Consider the following 21,844-nt stretch of genomic DNA (forward strand, 5'->3'; position numbering starts at 1 on the left):
GCTTCAGTTGATGGCTATTTCCTTTTCTTTGGCATGATTTGCAGGATAAAGAAAGTTCAGGAGAATGAGTGTCCTTCAGCTATATCTTTCTGGCTTCTCTTCTATTTATATTGGCCTGAAATTGCTAGAGCATTGTTAGCATTGTTAGAGCATTAATGAGGAATCCCAGATACTTAACAGTTTCCTTCTACTTCTTCTGGATCTGTCCCTAATAAGCTTTAGTCTGGTTCTGCTGTTTATCCTGACTGACTTTCTAGAGATCTTAAAGGAGAGAGATGCAGGCTTCTATCATTCATATTGTTTTTTAGATTTCTGGCCTTGAAATCTAAAAAAATGTACAATATACATAGGGATGTCACTGCATCGGTGAGGTAATTTGACATGAAAGAAAATGTCCAGAATCTTCCAATGAACTCCAAGTTCAAGTGTAAAACTGTTATTTCTAGGCTACAAAATCTGTAGGACTACTAGATGGCAGCAGATTGATACAGAAACTGAAAAAAAAAAATATTTGCAACTCTCTTTCATTAACCCTAATCAGATGGAGGTTTGAAGTTGACGTTCCCTGTGACCAGTTTAATACTATACTACTTCTGCTAAATAATAAAAAAATAGATCAACGTTTTTAAAGAAGGCAGGTAGTTTGACGCTGTATACTGATGTGAATCAATTATATAATTTTTTAATTAATTGCATTGTTAGTAAACAAACCTGTTTTAAAAGTACAATTCCATATTGGTGGTAGGAAAAATTGTATATTCATTCCTTACTTTTATATAAATATTACTCCTACATAATACTTTTATATAAATATTTATATAAATATTACTCCTACATAATTAGCTATTGCCTTTATATCCCAATTTGGCTTCTTTGAGCCATCTGATTGTCCAATGTAAGAGGTGAAGATATATCTTTTTGATCCATTAGAGTTTTTTCTAAATAGTAACATAATTTTAATGGTAAAAAAGTATTTCCTGTTTTTTTTTCTCTTAGCAAATTACTTAAATTCCTTTGGAGGGAGACTAAAGCAATGTAATTATTTTAAGATATGATTCTTTCCTCTTTGATTTTTAGTTTTTCTCTTTTTAAGATGCAATCACTGCTATGTTGGACTGCGCAGATCGGCCTGTTCTGCAAGCCATTTTCCTTAATAGTAACTGCTTTGAGCATCTTATTCGACTGCTGCAGAATTGCAAGGTAAACAAAAGATTGTAAGAAATATATTCATAATCTTTTGGACATCCATTTGATTAGTTTTAACAGAACCATTTCAGTTATATTCTGGGAGCAAATCTGATTCTTTATTAAATTTAGTTCAAAGAGTGGATCCTGCTTTCTTCTATGGTGACCTAGTTTTTAATAGTTTTTCAGAGGAGTGTCTTGTCCTTAAAGCACCAGTAGCAGGGAAGAGTATGAATACTAAAGTCTTCTCACAAAGGATTCCTTCCTTATATATCCTTTTTATTTAACTGCAGCGCTGTATGAATTGAGAAAACCTTCAATTGCACAAGTTGTAATGGGAATTATATAGGTTGAAGCCTAATTCATCTAGAAGTCACCCCGTTGGACAAAACATGGATAATGATGACATGGGTATTAATATTGAAGAAAAGAAGAAAGAAGAGTACATAATAGGATTTCCTGTCTGAAAACCTGGAGTGGCACTGATGGATAATGAAGGCCATGCAAAGATCTTACAACTAGAGGACTAGGGTTGTGCAGTATTTCAGAATTGAAGAGGAAAAAGTGCTAAGTGCCCTGGTGCCCACATTGCTCTATAGGCAGCTTCTTAAATGAAGTGCATCTTTTCCTGGAATCATATTATAGCCATGGAAGATAGCTATGCAATTCCAGGATAAGATGCAGTTGCTTTATGGAATTATGGACAAATGCTGCAGAAGCACATTCAAATACATACTAATGGCTGACACAGGGAGGGAAAAGTGACTTGTATCAAGAGATTGTTAATTTGTCTCCCACATTATGTGGAAAGATTGATGATCAGATACCATACCTGTCTCTGCATAGTTCAGACAAATGGCATCATTTTTTGTGGAAATCGGGACCAAATTTTCACCCCATCAGGAGAGCATTATGTTTGTTGAACATAAATTCCAAAGGATCTTCTTAAATGGAGAGTTGAAGTTGCAATTTGGTCTTTCTAAAGACCAAATAAATGAGGAACTTCAGCTCTTTTGTCATCTTAATATTGTTCTCACTCAATAGGACTTCTGGGCAGACATGAATAACTCAGGCCTTAGTTCTATTTTGTGTGAGAAAAAAAATCTGTTTGCCTTCACAATATAGTTAGTTCTGATATGCAATCCATTATCTATCATGAAATGAAAACCATAATTTATTTCAGCATTTTATTAACAATGTCATTATTTTTGCATTGTTTATGAACTTGTTCAATCTAATGCAGATAACTGAATTTAAAATTAGAGATAATCAGATAATGTACCCCTATAATTAGCTCCCTTGGGTTTAGGGTTTTACTTCAAAAGTCTTTGTTAAGTATGTGTTTTGCTGCACAACTGCATATACCATATATAAGGGATTGGGGTAAACATCTATAGGTTAATCATGCTTCATATCCATGTTGCATTCTGCACATGAATAGGGGAATGGGGTGATTAATCTTCATAACCCATGTTGCGTGGGTTTATTTTAATCCCAAATATATCAAGATTGGCCAGTCATAGTTGGGAGATCATTGAGAAACCATATTTATCTCTTCTTGGGTTTCTTCCTTGAAGAAAGGCAGCATGGCATTAGGTTTTTGTGTGTGTTGCCTATTGATTACATCTGTCCAAACCTGACACATACTAGTAGTTCTCCTAATTTCTCAGTCATTCCAGAGAATCTAAATATGTCATAAAAATCATGCAGGTCATTTTACCAAAGCTTGCTGGTTTTGAGGCAAAATAACCTAACACCCTTTCCCTTTTCAACTATGGCTAGTACTTACCTAATATCTTCCCTTAACTAAGTTATGAAATTAAAAAGTAACAAGGAATTGCAAATTCTCAGCAGAAGGAAACTTTAAATATGTATTAGCTGTAAGTACACTGTAAACCTTAATTATGGTTAAGATCGCTAGAGGTATAAAAATAATTTGTCAAAAAGAAAAGCTGCTGGAGAAAACCATTCTATCGACCATCTTTGCTGAAAACAATAACAATATTTTCTATAGACCTGCTGAATTTAGACACAGGACTTATTTGCAAGTTTGTTATTAATAATGTATATTGCTTAGAGGGACAGAGAAGAGGAGAAATGCCAGATTTTGGCACTTTTCTTTTCTATCTCAATGGGTCCTTGAGGACTGCCACCTCACATTTGATTTTGCTGTGAGCTCATTTGGAAAAGAGCAACAATCCTAGAATTATTTTCTTTGTGCAAAGAGAACTCTTACAGTACTTGCTATAAGTATTCTGGTAATTTGTAGGGATACACGCAACATGTAAGTTATGTTTTGTTTTAAGCTTATGTTAAACATGCATTTCGAAATATAGTTCGAGTTGGCTGGATTCTGACAAAAGAAAATGAAGAGATTTAAATATTTTGACCACGGGGATAGTAGGAACTTGGAACAAACTTTCTCCTCCATTGTTTTTCATCCTGGTGCCATAAAAGTGCTGGACCAATCTAGGGTTTTATTTCAATGAAGATTTCTTTTACTTGTTTTTAAAAAATGCTGAGCTAATCTCACTAACATTCTTTCAGATACCAACTAATCTCTCCTTAAGGTAAAAAAAAAAAGTCAGCCAGGCAAGCAAAATCAGTTAATACATTTGCTGTGCCTTTAGTTCATAGCCTACCTCTCAGGCACAGTGCCATTAAGTCAGCAACCCGTTGTCCCCTGGCAACTGTGTCTTCCATATCCCATTAATTTGATGTGAAGAGATGTCCCTGGCATTTATTCTCCAATTTTGGATTGTCTAGATGTGTTAGACTACATCTCCTCTTTCTCATTACATGCTGATTGGAGATGATGAAGTTTGTTGCCCAATGCATCTAGGCCATTGCATTTCAAATTTGGCAACTTTAAGATGCATGGATTTCAACTCTCAAAATTCCTCAGCTACCACACTGCCTGGAAAATTCTGGGAACTGAAGTCCATACAACTTAAAGTTGCCAAATTCAGAATATACAGATACTGAGGTTAAGGAAAGCTATGAATTTATTACACTGGCTGTGGTGAGCTAACTAACACTTCTGTTACCATTATTCTTATCTCCCATTTTAACAGCTATTTTTAAATGCTAACAATAAGGTGGCAGACAAGAATGAGAAAGACCATGCCAACAAATTGCTGGCAGAAATGAATCAGGAACAGGTATCTCCTGCAGTTCCATTCTGTTCTTAGCTGAAGTCAAGGTCCCCATGGCAGGTGGTTATGAACTGTTTCCTGGACTTCACTTTGAATATGAAAGAACTAGATGAATTTTGATATATTCACATGCAGTATTCACATGAAATTTATTATTTTAATTAACCCAAACCCATATTTTAAATCTAAATTAATTGTGCTTCGAGATATGAAGTATCTAATCCATATAATACTCCATGTGTTTTTTCTAAAACTGAGAAAAGTGAAGTCCAAGAATGGAATTCAAATTTGAAAACAATCAACTGGGTGATTCTTGTTTTTATTTTTTTTACCTGTCCCTCCTTTCTTGACTCTCCCCTCCCTCCCATCCTTTCATCTGTCTGTCTGTGCACTCTGGTGTAACAAGCTGTGGGGCTTTCTGGTATCTCTGGAATTTGATTTGAAATCTTGATTCTATTGCCAAAAGATCAGAGTTCATATTTCAATGGACAGTCTGAATCTGAGAGGGGAGACGTAATTGATGGATTTATTTTTTAATGTTTCCTTTATGAAGAACTGAACAATGTCAGTTCTTTTTTTTCTTTTTTTTCTTCTTTAAAAAAAGATCTAGAGGCCTTAATATAAGAAGTTTGCATATAGTTAAAAGTTAATGTAAACTATGCATGTGAAACTCCATTTTTTTTAAAAATGTAATAGCAATCAAACATAATAGCCACAGTGGTTAGAATGCAGTACTGCAGGCTACTTCTGTTGCCTGCTGACTGCCTGCAATTTGGCAGTTCAAATCTCACCAGGCTCAAGGTTGACTCAGCCATTGGAGGTGAGTAAACTGAGGATCCAAGTTGTTGAGGGCAATATGCTGACTCTGTAAACCGCTTAGAGAGGGCTGTAAAAGCACTGTAAAGCGGTATATAAGTCTTATTGCTATAATAACATTTTGCATAAAAGTCAATTCTAATATATTTTATATATATTTGTTCCGATGTATTGTACTGCAGATGAAATAGTCTTTATTTATTGTTCAGGCTCACAAATTAACCAACTGATTTGAATGGCAATATACTTTATTTTAAATATATTTTAAATAGTAAAACCGTCTACTAATAAGATAAAGAAATCAAAAGATTTATGGTTCTTTTGAAAGGAAAGTACTATGAGGCATGGGTTATGAAGTGAAGATATAATTGAAGTAAGGAATTAATTTATGCACACTTTAATACTACCCCAATTATCCACTAAAACCAAACTTTCTCACCAACATATGTGACAAAATTTGCTTGATAAGAAGCTCCAAAGATTTTCCTTTTTCATACCACCCTTTTGAGGTTGTCCATTTAAAACATGAGATTATCCATTTAAAGCATGAGGAAAAGCTGTCAGTCAGATTGTCTCAAATGAGTACATGTGAAGGGTTCTCTTCTCCTTGAAATGGCTTCCCTTCTCTTGTGTCTTCTTGCTTGTAGGTTGTGGTGTTATAAAATCCAGTTCTTTTTTTGGGTTGATGATTGGGAAGCATGCCAAGGAACATTTTTTCTTCATTGTGGCACAAGAAGGGTGGGGTGTGCCCATTAGAGTGTCAAATTTGTCCTTATATGCCTAATACATGGTATCTTTTTTGATTTTTAGGTATTCCAGGGGCAGTTGGACCATTTGGCAGTATCAGCTATTCAGGCTCTCACAGCAGTGATGCACAGATCTCCAGCTGCCAAGGTCAGCATGGCTTCCTCAGAGCAGTTGGAATTCTTGTCTTTGGATAGCTCTTTTATTGTACTTGCTGAAATGATGAGGACTAACAGTGGTCATATTATAGTTTGAAACAAATTACAGAAAGTGCAGCCATGCAAATGCCAGTACAGTGAGGCAATGCTACTCAGGCAGATCTCACCATTTAGCAAAATGAAGAAGACTAGAGTGGATGGTGGGTGTGGTAATTTTTAAATTACCCAAGAAGTATTTTAAGAAATCCAGCCCCTCAAGAAAATATCTAGGTTATAACTTTTCATCTTAATATGATAATATACAAACGTCTGGCTGTGATTCGTTTTATTCTTATATGGTAGCTGAGCATCTAAAAATTATGTTCTTCGCCTGTTCTTCACCTGTGGTGTCACTGTATGTCAGTATTTTGCTTGTCTTATTCTGCCACAGGATATTTACAATTCAACTAGATCTTTTCTGGCAATCTCCCATCTTTCAGATAGCTTTTGCCTATCACAGCCTTCACTTTGGCTAGATAGAATGTGTTATTTACTGTTCTAAAAAGTCAATTCAGTGGCATTCCTCTGCAGAATATCTCTGTTTTTGCCCACTGAAGAAGGTTGAATCAATTGCCCATATCTTCTGATACTGCCCTTTATACTCTCTTGAAAACAAAGATCTGATCTTTCTTTTCTTGGCAATATGTGGTGGAAACTAGGAACATCCTTGCTCACCATCACTTATAGCTGTTTATATAGCAAAGCACAATCACATTCATTTAACGAGTAAATATTTTTGCCATTTGAATTATTTTGAACCCGTACTCCTGTAATCTAATTTTTAAACTTTTTCCTTTGTTCCATGCAACTTGCTTAGTCATTTTCTATCCTATTTGTATTTTTCATCTCTGAAAACATTTGTCAAGGAAATACATTCAACTTTGGCTGTTGACCAACTAAGTAGTTGCTATTACCGTACTGTTATATTAACTACTGGGGGGAAATTTGATTATGTATTGATTACTAAGAAAAAACAAGTTGATTGAATTTTTATTCCAAATATATTAGAATTCACTTAAAATTATGACAGGCTGACAAAGTTGTGAAAATGCATATATGGGAGCACATATATAAAGTATGCATGCTTATACTAGTGGAATTTGAATTGATCCTTATAAATCTTTATTATTTGTTATGATAAACATTGCCTTTCTTAGCTATATGCTGCTAATATATACTGATTTTACTCTTTAGGAAGTGTTCAAGGAACGAATTGGTTATGCCCATATATTTGAAGTTCTAAAATCTATGGGTCAGCCTTCACAAGAACTACTTGAAGAACTTCTGAATATGGTGTGGTATTTTTCTTGTTTTGAATATAATTTAAGTATAATATCTATGTTAAATTATTGCAATCAAAACAACAGAGAATCTTCTGCCTCTTTAAAGGTTAACAAGATTTAGTTTTTATACCTCCAAATCATGTTGACAAGTTGCTTGAGATATAACCTACAGTTTGCATACACACACACAGAGGAATAAATTAAAATGACAACATTAGTTTGTTTTGCTGACTCGTAATGCATGCAAGATAGAAACAGGACTTGGTTGTGTCTCTTATCTTAGTTACAGTTTGGATTTGCATAAGAATTTCCCTAATTGCAATTTAATTCCAGTTCTTTTTTTTTCGTTTGATGACTTTTATGAATTCGTAAAAGTATGTACTTATGTGTATATAATATGTACATTATATGCATAGGCATGTGTAAGAGTTCTGCTCATTCAGGGCTCTTGTTAACAGTTCAATATTCCGCATTATCTAAACCTCTCTTACTTAATTGCAGCAGATAAAAAAAATTAAAAGGTATCATTTTAAAGGCTTACCAATACATAAGCTTTGGCAGACTAATTTCAGAGAGCTAGACAATCCAATAATAGAGATATGTCAAAGCTCAGCAAAAATTATTGAGAAAAATCAGTATATCTTTGAGGGGCCACAAGATTCCTTATTGTAGTCTGTCTTAAAAAATATTGTTCTTAAGCAGAGTTTCTACATATGTCAAGTGCTTGCAGTAATCTTTAATTTGCTTTTCACCAAGGCGGTTGAAGGTGACCATGCATCAGTTGGGATGTTGGGCATAAACAATGTTCAGCCTTTGTTGCTGCTGATTCAATGGCTTCCAGAACTGGAGTCGCATGATCTCCAAATCTTCATTTCAAATTTGCTGAAGCGGATTTGCTGCATTAACAGGCAGAGTCGTGCAATTTGCGTCAACACAAACATGGTCATCCGTATCATTGAAACACTCAACAAGCACCCTCAACTTCATGGAGCTTGTGCTGAGAACCTGATTGCCCTCTTGGGTTCTTTGGGGAGCCTGTCAATGAGCTCTGAAGAACTGCATCAGCTGATTCAGATGCTAAGGACTAAAGACTCAAAGCTGGCTCATCCTTATGTTGTTCCTGTGATGCGTGCAATTCTTACAATGGCTCGAAAGCAAAGCTTGGACAACGCCTTGCAGTATTTTGACTTGTCCCATAGCATGGCAGGCATAGCAGTGCCGGCTATTCACAAGTGGCCGGGTTCTGCATTTGCTTTCAATGCATGGCTTTGCCTGGATCAACATCAAATGATTCCAGATGCTAACGGCAAGGGCGGCAAGAGGAAGCAACTTTACAGGTATGGCTTCCAGGCTGGAAAGGTGAAGAACCAGCCTAAGTTCGGTGACATTTCCTAGGTGGCCTGAATGATGAGTATAGTTTTTGGTCTTACTAAATTTCTACGTGTATCCTATACTGCATTGCCCTGATCAAATATTATTGTTATTTGAAACAAAGAAAGCTAGCATGCTTCAAAAGGTGTCCCAAATAGCATACTCTGTAGTTACCAAAGTCAGGAGTTTCTAATGAATTCTTCATTAGTTTTCTAAGACCCCAAAAGTATAATGGTAATTGTGGTAGGTAATAATAAAAGTAAAAATAAGGGCAACTTCAATAGATAAGGCCACCTAATAAAAATGACTTGCCCATACAGTAGATTAAAAGCATCATAAAAAAACTAAACAATTCTAAATATGGGAATAATAGTACATTTGGGAAATACACAGAAAAATTCCAAAAACCATTCAAGTGGAATAAAAAAATTGGCCTGGGTAATTAAAAAATAATACAGGAAAATTGGCTAGGAGAAGAAATGATGTTTTCATTTGTATTTTTTAACAGTTGTATCAATAAACAATTGGGGGTGACATTACTTCGAAAATATTTCTGAGTTATTTAAACCTACAATATATACAAAGATATGGGGATAGATACGAATATATATGGATAATATACAGATATATGTACTTCTACAAATTGTCCAGTTTTGATTAAATTGTCAGAGGACATATTTATGTTCAATGGCATATTGTTTATAATAGAATGTTTGGAATTTAATACAGCATTACTGGAGATGAGTGCCACCTACTGAAGTGGGATCATAATTTACTATATATTTATGTATTTTAAAGGTGCTTTAAACCCACTCAGTTTCTGTGCCTTAAAATAAAATATTTTATAAAGAGAAATTATAGTGGCACCTAAGGATGGAATTATAAAAATGTTGCCTGCAACAAATTTATAGGAAGTAGACAGTGGGTCCACCTTCAGAAGATACTGGGTGTGCAGTAAGTTAGGATCGCTGACAAACTGTTCCATAGCATAGTATCACTGATGTGAACAATTGTGACAACCTCCCCCCCCCAAATGTTAAGTGTGATTATCTGAGAATAAAGATGCCCTATTCTCTAAGTCATTATTTAGAGAATAGGGCATCTATTTTTTTTATTATTCATTATTCATTATTAAATTATTCATTATTAAAGAATTATTGATCATTGGGCTTGGATTTGACTATAGGGTGCAAAGGGCTGTGAGAGGGATGTTCAGAGCTCTCCTTCATTGCCAACTCCATTATTGCTTTGCTAAGTGAGTTATGAATGTATACATTTGTTTCTGAGTCTGTGGGTGATTGCCTTTCCACATTTTGCCTCTGGTACTGCTGGTGTTCTGCCTTTAGCTGCAAAAGAATCTGGTTCCTGAGAGCGTGCCTGCTCAAAAATTTAATTCTTGGGTTCAAAAAGGTTCCACCCCTGATGTGAATTAGTAAGGCTTTCTACTATACCAAAGATCCAGGATGGGACTGGAAAGTATGTGTGTATTAATAGGTTAACATTAATAGGTTGTGTGTGTATAGTTCACAACATTCCATGTTTTAAATCCTGTTTTTTCTCTATAGCTTTTTTACAACTAGTGGGATGGGATTTGAAGCATTCATTACATGTTCTGGAATGCTAGTAGTTGCCGTATGTACAAAGAAGGAGTATGCTACCGTGATGCTATCAGACCATTGCTTCTATGATTCTCTTTGGGTAAGAGCAGATGTTTAGAGTTTTGTTCAGATATATAAGAGGGACTCAATGGATGGGTTAGGATGCATCACACGCTGGCCACACCCACTTCCATTTTAGTGAAGAGGAGAAAAGTCGTAATACGTCATGTGATGACAATGTGACGATGCGGGTTTGACACCTCTGGGTTTGGTGCTATTAGCATGGTTTAGACCAGGAATGTCAAACTTGATTTCATTGAGGGCCACAATAGGGTTGTGTTTGACCTCAGAGGGCCGGGTGAGCATGGCCAGGGTGGGCGTGGCCAGCTGGACATTGCTGTGTCGGGCCCTTGTGGTGGCTCAAGCGCTCACGGCCCTCCTGAGCTCCGTTTTCGCTGGCAGAGGGCTGCAGGAGGCTGTTGCAGCCAAAAATGGAGCTTGGGAGGGCTGCGTGTGGCCCTTCCAAGCTTTGTTTTCACTGGCAGAGGCACTGCGGGCTGGTCTTTAGCTGTTTCCAATGCAGCCCCGCAGGCCAGATCTAAGCACCCCATGGGCCGGATCTGACCCCTGGGCCTTGAGTTTGACACCCCTGGTTTAGCCTATTTCTCTAAAATGAAATGCAGATAATCATTTTTCCTGCCCTTTTAATTCCTGTTTTGCCTTTTTCCTCTCTTCTTTTCTTGGATCATTGTACTAAGCTTAGAAGTCTTCATTTAAGAAGACTTAAATGCCTTCCCAGTTTAGATACAATATCTAAACTATAAATATTGTAGATATTTATTATCTGAAATGCAATTGAATGGGATTAGGATTGACTGATTGATTGGTTAATTACTTAATTAATGGGTCATCTCTCAAGGCAGAGAAGGGTTGCATGCACAGATGCAGTGCTCCTGGCTGTTTTGGCTTATTAAACCAAAATATGATGATTTACATTCAACCTTTTCATTGTCTTCTCTGCCTATCACACATCTAGCCCAAATAATCATAATACATGATTCATAAATCATTATTCTGACTGGTATTAATCTTGATTTAAATGACCCTGGGAAACATTTTTTTGCAGAACATAGCTTTAATCTGAAATGTGCAATGGTTCTTTGTAGTGACCCATGTTCATTTAACCTAAGATTATCAATAGAAAAAACAAGGAGAAAGAGATGCTTAAGGGATTTTGTGCAGGGCAAGGATGCGAGATGAGTGCAGTGAGGGTACAGTTACAGAATTCCTGCCCAGTCAGTTTAACCTGGGAAATGATGCATCTGTATGAGAGCTCGGAATAAAATAAGGGACTATCTGGGCAGCCTGTTCTTTGCCATTGAGAATTTGTTCTGCAGTTTTGCAGAATACTCTATGTACCCTCCAAATTTTCTCTCCTACCGGTTTCAACTTTATCCATTTTTACCAATCTAAACAACAATGTTCCCATTGCCGAAATTTTTACCTTCCTCCTTTCCCCCTAGATCCCATCTTCATTGTCAACTCTGTGATTGGGGTGTTCCCCAATATGCTAGGGATTTGAAAATCAGAGTACTAGCATGATTACTGAATTTCCTTTGTGAAGTTTGGCAGTGGTTGAGTAAATATTCCTTGGTATAAAAGAACAACATCAATTAGCCACTTCTAACTGTTCCATAGACATGATGATGATTCTTTGTTTAAATATTTTTTCAACAGCACAATATATGCATTGTTCACATGCCTGGGAAAAGGCCCTTTGGTCAAAGCCTTGTCTATATTTATGTAAATGGACAACAGAAAGTCTCAGCACCACTTAGATTTCCTGCCCTGAATGAAGTAAGTTCTTTGTTATTATTTGTATTTCTCCATTTCCTTAGAGGCTTTTGCTGAAGTATCACCAATAAATATACATATACCTGAACTTGCCACATAGGCTTTGTCCAACTAACAAAAATGAGCTAATTTGACATGTGCATATCACCTCAAAGTAGGATGGCCTCCTACAGAGACATTCCAGAATGATCACCAGTTTCTATGTGAATTGAACAGGGACAAGCTCTGTATGCTATAATGTCAGTCCTTCAGTATTTCTAGCCTCAGAGAAGATAGAATCTTAATCTTTGAGACCCTGCATTATTTCTGCTAAGGTAGTATGTTGCTTTCTCTTAAGTTTCTTAAACTTATGAATTTGCCAGGTTTGGTTTGCCAAGTTATTTTTTTCCCCATGTTTTAAGTTTTCATTGAAATACATATGCATGATTCTCCAAATGTTCATATTTTTTCAGTTTTGTCTGCCAGAGAAATATACTTTATAATTTTTTGAAATATAATATGTTTCATGAAATATTTCACAAACATGGGGGGTTTGTATAGGTTTATCAATAATATACTTTTTCTTGGTAATATATATTGCAAATTTGGAAAAGTAAGTGTCAAATGATAAATTTTAGTTCTTGTATTGTTCAAAACTCCAAAATTGAGTAAAATCTTATTTAAAGATAAATTTTATTTTTTTCTGGTGGAGTTCTCTGTGTATGTGAATATCCTTGGTAGAAACTCCTACTTTCAACTATTTTATCATCTGAGAAGTGACAGAAGGCAACGAACCCAGGAACCTGTTGGTCAAAGCCTGTTGGCTAAAGTAGCTTCATTGAAATCCCCTTGATAGCCCTGACAATTATGGCAGAAAGACTAAAGAAAATTTTAGAGAATTTTATTCATACTGATCAAAACAGTTTTCTTCCTGAATGGCATATAAGGAACAACATTAGGATTATTTTGGATACGATAGAATACTATGAAGTCCACAATGAAAAACAGATGGCATTGATATTCATCGATGCGCAAAAAGCATTCGATAACGTCAAATGGGACTTCATATTAGAACAATTAAAATATGGATTTTGGGGGAAAATTTATAAAGATGTTCAAAACAATCTACTCCAGACAAGAAGCCAGAGTGGTGATAAATGGGGAAACGACAAAGAATTTTTTAATCCAAAAAGGCAAGGTTGTCCATTATCACCACTGCTTTTTATTTTATCACTAGAGGCTTTAATTAGAACAATTCGAAAAGACAAACAAATCAAAGATTTAAAAGTAAAAAAAGAAAGTTTTAAGGTACAGGCATTTATGGATGACCTTGTATTTATTATTGAAGAACCTGTACAATATGGTCTTAGGCTGATGGAAGTGCTGGAGGACTATGGGGAAGTAGCAGGCCTGAAAATAAACAAGGAAAAAACAAAAATGATAGTTAAAAACATGACTGAAGAGCAAAAAAAAGAATTGGAGGGAAAGATAAATATTCAGACTACGAAAAAAATAAGATATTTGGGGATTCAATTGACAGTGAGATGCATCACACTTAAAGAAGATAACTATGACAAATTAATGGTGCAAATTAGGTCTGATTTGGAAAAATGGGGAAAATTACAGCTATCTCTAATAGGCAGGATAGCTACCATCAAAATGAATGTTCTTCCGAAAATGTTGTTTTTATTTCAATGCAAACCAATTCGGCTCAAAAAATACTTTTTTACAAATTTGGACATATTCATTTCAAAATTCATATGGCAAGGGAAATGACCCGAGAATCAGATTCAAATTATTACAAGGTGCTAGAGAAAGAAGAGGATTCGGCCTACCAGACTGGACGAAGTATTATCAGGCAGCAGTGTTGGTTTGGCTAAGTGAGTGGATGCATCTTAAAAACACAAGACTATTGGCACTAGAAGGTCATGACCTGCAGACAGGGTGGCACGCTATTCTATGGGAGGAAAAACATTTAGCCCATCAGTACTTCCGGAGGCATTATATTAGGAGAGCACTATTGGATATTTGGAAAAAAATAAAAATAAATAATTATATGGAAATTCCTAATTGGGTGTCAACATTAGAAATGTACACACATCCAAATTTAACATAAACGAAGTTTATGGGAAAAAAATTTAAAAATCACACTAGCAACTTCCTACAAGGAAAAGCTCTAAAAGGTGTTCTATAGGTGGAACCTCCCCCCCACAAGATTAGCACGAATGAATAAGGGGAAATCCTTGATATGCTGGAAGTGTGGAGAGACTGTTGGGAATTACTACCACATGTGGTGAGAATGCCCAAAGGCGCAGAAATTTTGGAATTTACTAAAGAACTGGCTGGAAGAAATTTTGCTAACAGATATAGAGGTCAAACCGGAATTTTTCTTATTGGGAATTATAGAAAGAAAATATAAGAAAGATACAAATTATTTATTATTGCATATAGTCACAGCGGCACGAATAGTCTTCGCTCAAAAATGGAAAGAGAAAAAGATATTCCAACTGAAGACCAATTTCTATTTTCAAATTAGCAGTAACTTAACCAAACATCTCTTCTAGACACTGAGCCAAATTTCTTAATGTTTTCTCTAGAATTCTTGATAGGCATTTATTTGGGTATATATAATTCATTTATATGTTGGGTAATATTTATCTCCATGATCAGTTCTTCCCTTCTTCTGTGACCTATTTCCATATTAATGAGAAACAAACAAACAAAAAACTCATTTTCCAAATAAAATGACCCAAATTTTAAATTTAGCAGCAGACATATATAATGTAATATGGCAGAAATGAAGTTTGCAACCAAAACAGCTGTTTTTAAACACTGCCAGAAGAAAACACATGGGATGAAACAGCTGTTCTGGACTGAAATGAAATATGTTATACTAATGTTTTGTAGAAATATCTGGGACAAAGTGTCTATAAGTATAATGAATTCTTCTCTGCTTCCCCATCCACTTCATGTACAGTGCTTATGTCAGTTAGGTCCTAATAAAGAATAAAAGCATAAAGTATAAAAAGTGATGAGACTTTACAGTAAATGAGCATATTTATCAGAGAAAAGATATCATATGTAGCATAAAATTAGGGAAAAATAATTTTCAAAGTGAAAATATCCACCCATCCATCGTATTTATATAGATCTCACAAAATGTGGCTCTAGGTAGCATAAAATTAAAAACAAATCATAAAACGAACAAATTAAAACATCCCACAATTTAAAGACATCAATATTATTATTAAAAGACTAGAAGAGAGCATATTCAGTATAGCTGACATTGTAGCCACTTCGCTAGTTCACTATTTCTTGAGATTACCAAATCTGTTGACACAACCATGTTTTGAGGGGCATCAGGATGGGGCAAGTCTCACCTCAGGAGGAATGGTGTCCCACAGAGTGGGTGTCATGGCCACAAAGGCTGGTGTCCTGGGACCTGCGAGACAGGATTCCTTAACAAACAGGATTTAAAATGTCAAAGGTAATTTAAAGAAGCACCTTAAAATTACAGCTATCTCCCAATCGGGGCAAGCATATTGTGGCTCCTAGAGTCCTTTTGTGGGTACCTAAAACCCTGTTGCCCATATATATGTGTGCTTATACAGACAACTCTTTTGCCAGCGAGACAAAAAGACTCTGGGTGCATACATATGCTATTTTCTTTTAAACTCATTCTCTAGATTATATTGGCCACTTTAAATTTGAATGCGTCCAATCTTATTTTAATTGTTCATCTCTTTTTTTCCACTGGGGAAAAAAATTCTCTAGCCGTTTACTTCTTGCTGCATTGGTTCAGCTGGTCAGAGAACAACTCTTCCTCCACCATCGCAAATCCCGGACCCACCTTTTTCATCCCCAATTATACCCCCTCGGACCTCATTTGGGGGGATCCTTGGACCAGGCAGCTGGGGTGGCCTGCTGGGAAAACCAGAACTTATCACCAAGCTGATCTCCGCAGGAACTCAAGATAGTGAGTGGGGCTGCCCCACTTCTCTGGAAGGCCAGCTTGGCTCTGTTATTATATTCCATGAAGCCTTACAGCTATCTCACATCAAAGCCTTATATTTGACAGGTGAGCAATTTCGGTGGGAGATTACTTTTTCTCTGCTGTTGTTTATCTCTTTGTTATTTATCTCTTTGTTTCTCTGATCTGACCATTGCTTTTCATAACTATTTTACATACAGTTGTTGGGGTTTTTTGCCTTTTATGAAAAACAACTTGCCTTGATCCTCCTTATGTTGTGTTCTGCTTTCTCACTACTTTATGGACAACCACCCACACAATATAATGCGTATGTTCTAGAGTTCATTTTAAAAATTCTCTTTCAATTACTTATTAAAAGGAAAGCCTGGATAATACTACCAATCCGTGTCTGACTTACATCTGTGACAATATTGGCCTTAAACACAGTAAAAGCTTGCAGAAAATATTCATGTCTCTCAGGCTGAATTATAGAAGCATGAAGTGTATGTTGTATTGTTGAGTAACATGACTGCAATAATTCTATTTTATTCCAAAAATAAGTATAAAGTAGTGATGAAGTCCCCCCCACCTTTGGGGGATGTTTTTAATTTTTTTTTTAAGATTAAAATGAGTGATTGCTAAAAGTATTACGTGTTTATCTAATTTACCACTGCTTTTCTCTGTTCTGCTGAGAATTATGGGAGTTCAGTACAGCTGCAAAATTCCAGGTTATGAAATGCTAATTCTAAATACTATGTAACTTGTCTTTTAAGATAAATATGGCCTTAGAAAGAAATAAAATTCCCCATTTGGTCAGAAAACAAATTTGAAATGTTACCTACAAATAGAGGCATTCACTCACTTTTCCGTTGCCTCTGGGAATTGGTCTGCTGCTTTTAGTGTGGAGAGACAATTTCAAACTTAGTTTATTTGAAACAAGAGAGAATGTAATTAAAAATGTGACCACAAACGTAAACTTCAATGTCTGTTTTCTGTATGTTGAAGGTCCAAATTGTTTAACACCTTGGAAGACCCAAGAATCTGAACTGGCAGATTTGCCCAGCAAAATACTTCTTCACTATACTCCTAAGGTAGTATTTAACATATTTTTCATCTATCTTTTAAATATGATTTATCATTAGAAGTAGAGAAACTGGAGGAAGGTCATTTAACCTCCAGCTATTTGCCATGCTAACCAAGCAAAAAGCCCTCTCTTCTGAAGTAGAATGCCAGTTTCTAAGAATGAATAAAGGTTCTTTCCTACTTTGTGGCATTTCAAATACTTTCAAATCTTTTTCAAATATTTCAAATGTTAAGCCTATTCATCTGCTATAAAAATATTGTGAAAAGCTTTATGCAGATCATCAACTACAATATATTTTTCAGATTTAGTTAAGCACTCTGTTGCTTTTAAATAGAATACATACAATGAAGACTGCCTTTTAAGCATAAAAACAACAAAGGCATTCTTCAAAAGGATTAGTAGGCGTGGTGGACATGGGGTGGAGATTGCTTAACAATGTCGTCTAGCAGATTTGAAGCAAGTCAATCAGTTTGGGATTGAATGTATTAGGGCATGAATCTGTACTCCCTCTTTACTGGGATAAGTATCTACTTAGCAGCCACAGGTGTGTAACTGCCTGGCAAGTGTATAGTTGCTGAATTAGGAGCAAAACTCTCCCTTCCTTCCTTCCTTCCTTCCTTCCTTCCTTCCTTCCTTCCTTCCTTCCTTCCTTCCTTCCTTCCTTCCTCTCTCCCTTCCTTCCCTCCTTCCCTCCTTCCTTCCTTCCTTCCTTCCTTCCTTCCTTCCTTCCTTCCTTCCTTCCTTCCTTCCTTCCTTCCTTCCTTCCTTCCTTCCTTCCTTCCCTGCCACATAAAATGTGACTTGAGTAGCCTACAATTAAAACAAACCATAAAGTGAGCAATCTTAATAACATCATCCACAATTAAAAAACAATATTATTATTCAAAGATTATAAGAGAGTGTATTCAATGTTGCAGACAGAGTAGCTACCTCATCAGTTCACTGTTCCTTGATATCCCCAACCCTGTCGACAACCACCATTTTTTGAGGAAAGGCTACAAAGGATGAGATCAGTCTCACTTCAGGAGGAAAGACGTTCCACCGGGCAGGCGCCACGACAGAAAAAAACCATCTCCTGGCCCCCATCAGATGGAACTTTTTAATAGATGGGAACTGCAACATACCTCTTCTGCCAGATCTTATGGGACAGGCGGATAAAATCAGAAAGAATAACTCATGGTTATGGTAGCACATAGAAAGTATTGCTGGTTCATGAGGGGTTTTTTTTGGGGGGGGGAGTTGTTTTTTATTGGGTTTCATATAAAAAAGAGTGCAAAAGATAACCTCTGGTCTGCTTTATGAATGTGTTATAGCCCTTTTTTTTTTCTTTTTCAATGGATAGGCCTGCAGAAGCCCTATTTGTCTTGACCTTTCTGCAAATCTTTTACATGGGAGGTTAACAGGGAACAAAATAGTGAACTGGGACATCAAGGTGAGCATTTCCGGTGATTTAATGCTAAAGCTGTGTTGCTTTATATGACCTGGATGAAAGCAATGTCATGAGAAGCTTCCATATCATATAGTAACAATGCATGGCATCAGGAACTGATTTCCCATTCCATTTTTATTTGGAGGTGAGGGGAATTATATATATATGAAAAAGGGTTGCACATGACAAAAGCTAAATATAAAGCTGCATGTGTTCCAGAATGATGTGGTAGGGGTAGATTTCTGCCTAATAGTGATAGTTCCAGATGATAAAAGAAGTTCCTTCTGCAGACAGATGGACTTTAAATTCATTTCTGTAGTTCTCTAGAATGTTAGTCATGGCTGATATCTTTGGCTAAATCACTGAAAAGTGATTTTCTTAAAGTATTTGTACAAAATTGGGCTTTTTGTTGCATGTCTTGAAAAAAAAAATTGGATCTTTCTAGCTGAAACCTGAGAATCTGGATTAGCTAACTGCTCCCCTGAGAAGTTGAGCTAAATGCAGCATCTCATTATTGATTGGTTAATCTGGAACCATTTGTAGTCTTTTGTAGATCTTTATTTTCTCCTATGAAAATGCATTAAAAGGTGTGTTTATCTGCACTGATGCCATGCACTGATTTTTTTCTGAAAAATTGGCTCATTTTTTTTCCTAAAATCCAAACTTCTCTAAGACCTACTACAGCTATTTCTGACACATCAATTGCTCCGTGGTGTTCTAATACTTTTATGCAAATATAACATGTCTTTCAAAAGCCTTTCCTGTTGTTGGTTTCAGACTTGTGATTGTTCCTTCTCCCCTTTGTTTCCCTCACCCTGTTGTATTTCTAAAGGATATGATCAACTGCATAGGCGGATTAAATGTTCTGTTCCCATTGTTGGAGCAGATCAGTTACCTTGATGAGCAGTTGCCTGAGAGGCCAGAGGTAGAAGCTCTGCCCCATGAATTGTTGACACCTGTTGAAGGAGATTGGGTTGTATTAACCTCCACCAAAGCTTCAGGTAAAGGACATAATTAGCCTTTTCCATCATTTCAAAGGGAGCAGTAGACCAAACAGAGATGCATTCCCTGGTTTTAATATCTTTTTTCATTAGGTGATAGTTCTACTTTTTTTGCCCTTGAGCTAAAGTCTGCATTTCATTTTTACAGAGGCTCGTTTGGAGAAGAACATCATTGCAACCTTCATCTTGATGCTAAAGCATTTTGTTCAAAGGCATCCAATCAACCAAGATAATCTTATTCACACTCATGGGATTGCAACATTAGGAGTCCTTTTGCAAAAGGTATCCAAACCTGCAAAATAATTTGAATACTGTATATTGTGAGCTTTTGTTTGAATATCAAACCCTATTTTGCATCTATGAGATTGGAAAGTTATAATTGCTTTAAATTACCATTTTCGGGGGCAAATTTTGATCTGAAGTTTGAAATACTTTTAGAAGTTCATCTTCCTGAGCTTTTTGTAAGCCTTTTGTTTTAAGAATAACAAAAAATGCTCAGAGAAAAAAAGATAATGAAGATATTTTGTTTCAAGCTATATTGGATGGACCTTCCAAATATTTTATTTGGATAGCTTGCCTATTCTTCATTGTGTTACAAATGTATCTATGGTACATATATAGTTTTGGGCTGGATGATAATCTCTTTTTGCTTCTTTACCCCCACTCAGATTGCGCATAACATTGTTATACTGATGCTCGAAGGCCAGCATGGGAAGGTGGGAGGTTATCAGGAAGAACTTTGCTGTGGGAGGACAACTACTACAAACATTTCTGTTGAAAACTCGGCAGACTTTTCTCACAAATGAACAAACAAACAATAAAAAAGCTGCTCTAAAAAAATCTTTGACAACAGCCTATTGTTTGAAATATAGAAATCACTCTGTTTGGGTTTTTTTTTCTTAATAAACAATATAGTCCCTCCTTTTTTAAGGTGCCCAGCAGATTCATGGATGTGAATGTACTAATGGCAGTCCAGTTATTAATAGAACAAGTCTCTGTGGCAAAAAATGTCCAGCTTTTGCAGCAAATGCATCAGCACCTACTTTTTGACTTCAGCATATGGAACCATGGGGACTTCCCGTTCCGAATTGGTGAGCTTGTAAATGTTGTAACAGTTATGATTTTACTTAGTGTTATACCCTAGTTTATTGATTATATAAGCACTCAAGGAAACACAACAATAATATCAGTACAATTGAAATCAAAAGGAATATAGTTTTACTAGATAACCCAGGACCCATTGGATCATCTTTCAGAAGTATTTTCTTACTTAAACAAAACAAACAAACAAACAAACAAACCAGAATGAACATCGGTGGGTAAAAAAAATAGTGGGAGTAAGAGTGACTTCTGATTTCCTGCCAGCTTCCCCATTGACTTTGCTTGTGGGAAACTGGCAGGGAGTATCGGAAATTACAATCAGCTGAACACTGTGATAGTATAGTGGCCACAACTTTGCGAGTACAACTGAGATCAAGATCTTGAAATTTCAATTACAGGGGAGTAATGAGTCTTGAATTTTGTATGCACTCTTTAAGTTAGCCAATTTGAAGTACCTTATTCAAAACCTTTTGTGCAATGATGTACTTTTTGGCTAATTGAAAGTTACGAACAGACAAACAGGAGAGTTATAGTAGTATATGGATAGATATTCTTAAAGTGGACACTGAAACATAAAATGCTTTGATTGTACTGGCTCCTGCCTAGTTCTAAAGTAATATAATTAGGCGTACAGATTGAATCCAATGAAAAGGGGATGAAGGCAAGACTTTTTATTTCACCCCATTGCTGCTGGAGCTACAAATAGGGAGCTACATATCATTTAACCCTTGAGTATTTCCCCTTCCTTTTCTTGAACAAGAGTAAAGCAGTAGAATCTGTGCCATCTCCCACTGGATTTTATGGAATGAAAAGGCCTTTTCTGGATTTAAATCAGGCTTCCTGGGGCAACAAGTAGGAAGAAAATAAAAGCAGATAAATGCCTCTAAAAGATGTCATGCTCTGTGAACACAACTGATGCTTTTAGGCTCTTAGCTGTACTTACTTTAAACCATGGCTTAAAGTGTTCTTCTAACCAGCTTTCACTTTGACTTTGCTTATTGGAAGTCCCCTGGGGATGTTGCAAATGGTGATCATGTGATCCTGGAGGGCTGCAACTGTTGTAAATACATGTTGTTT

General features: G+C 36.1%; 1 protein-coding gene across 3 annotated transcripts in view; it reads left to right on the plus strand.

The window, feature by feature from the left end:
• NBEAL1 (neurobeachin like 1) overlaps positions 1–21,844 on the plus strand; it is a 116,208-nt gene that overhangs the window by 38,441 nt on the left and 55,923 nt on the right. For 2 of the 3 annotated variants that reach the window (XM_087885142.1, XM_087885140.1), the window contains exons 10-22: positions 1,094–1,200; positions 4,260–4,346; positions 5,967–6,050; positions 7,292–7,390; positions 8,137–8,717; positions 10,317–10,449; positions 12,087–12,206; positions 15,957–16,260; positions 17,158–17,243; positions 18,579–18,668; positions 19,498–19,666; positions 19,815–19,948; positions 20,598–20,757. In XM_087885142.1, coding sequence (XP_087741268.1) covers positions 1,094–1,200; positions 4,260–4,346; positions 5,967–6,050; positions 7,292–7,390; positions 8,137–8,717; positions 10,317–10,449; positions 12,087–12,206; positions 15,957–16,260; positions 17,158–17,243; positions 18,579–18,668; positions 19,498–19,666; positions 19,815–19,948; positions 20,598–20,757 — 2,154 coding nt within the window. The remainder of the gene's footprint in view (positions 1–1,093; positions 1,201–4,259; positions 4,347–5,966; positions 6,051–7,291; positions 7,391–8,136; positions 8,718–10,316; positions 10,450–12,086; positions 12,207–15,956; positions 16,261–17,157; positions 17,244–18,578; positions 18,669–19,497; positions 19,667–19,814; positions 19,949–20,597; positions 20,758–21,844) is intronic. The other variant, XM_087885143.1, reaches the window with a different exon arrangement.

Source organism: Pantherophis guttatus, chromosome 1, assembly GCF_059756535.1.
Source record: "Pantherophis guttatus breed Tessera chromosome 1, ASM5975653v1, whole genome shotgun sequence".
Lineage (NCBI taxonomy): Eukaryota > Metazoa > Chordata > Lepidosauria > Squamata > Colubridae > Pantherophis > Pantherophis guttatus.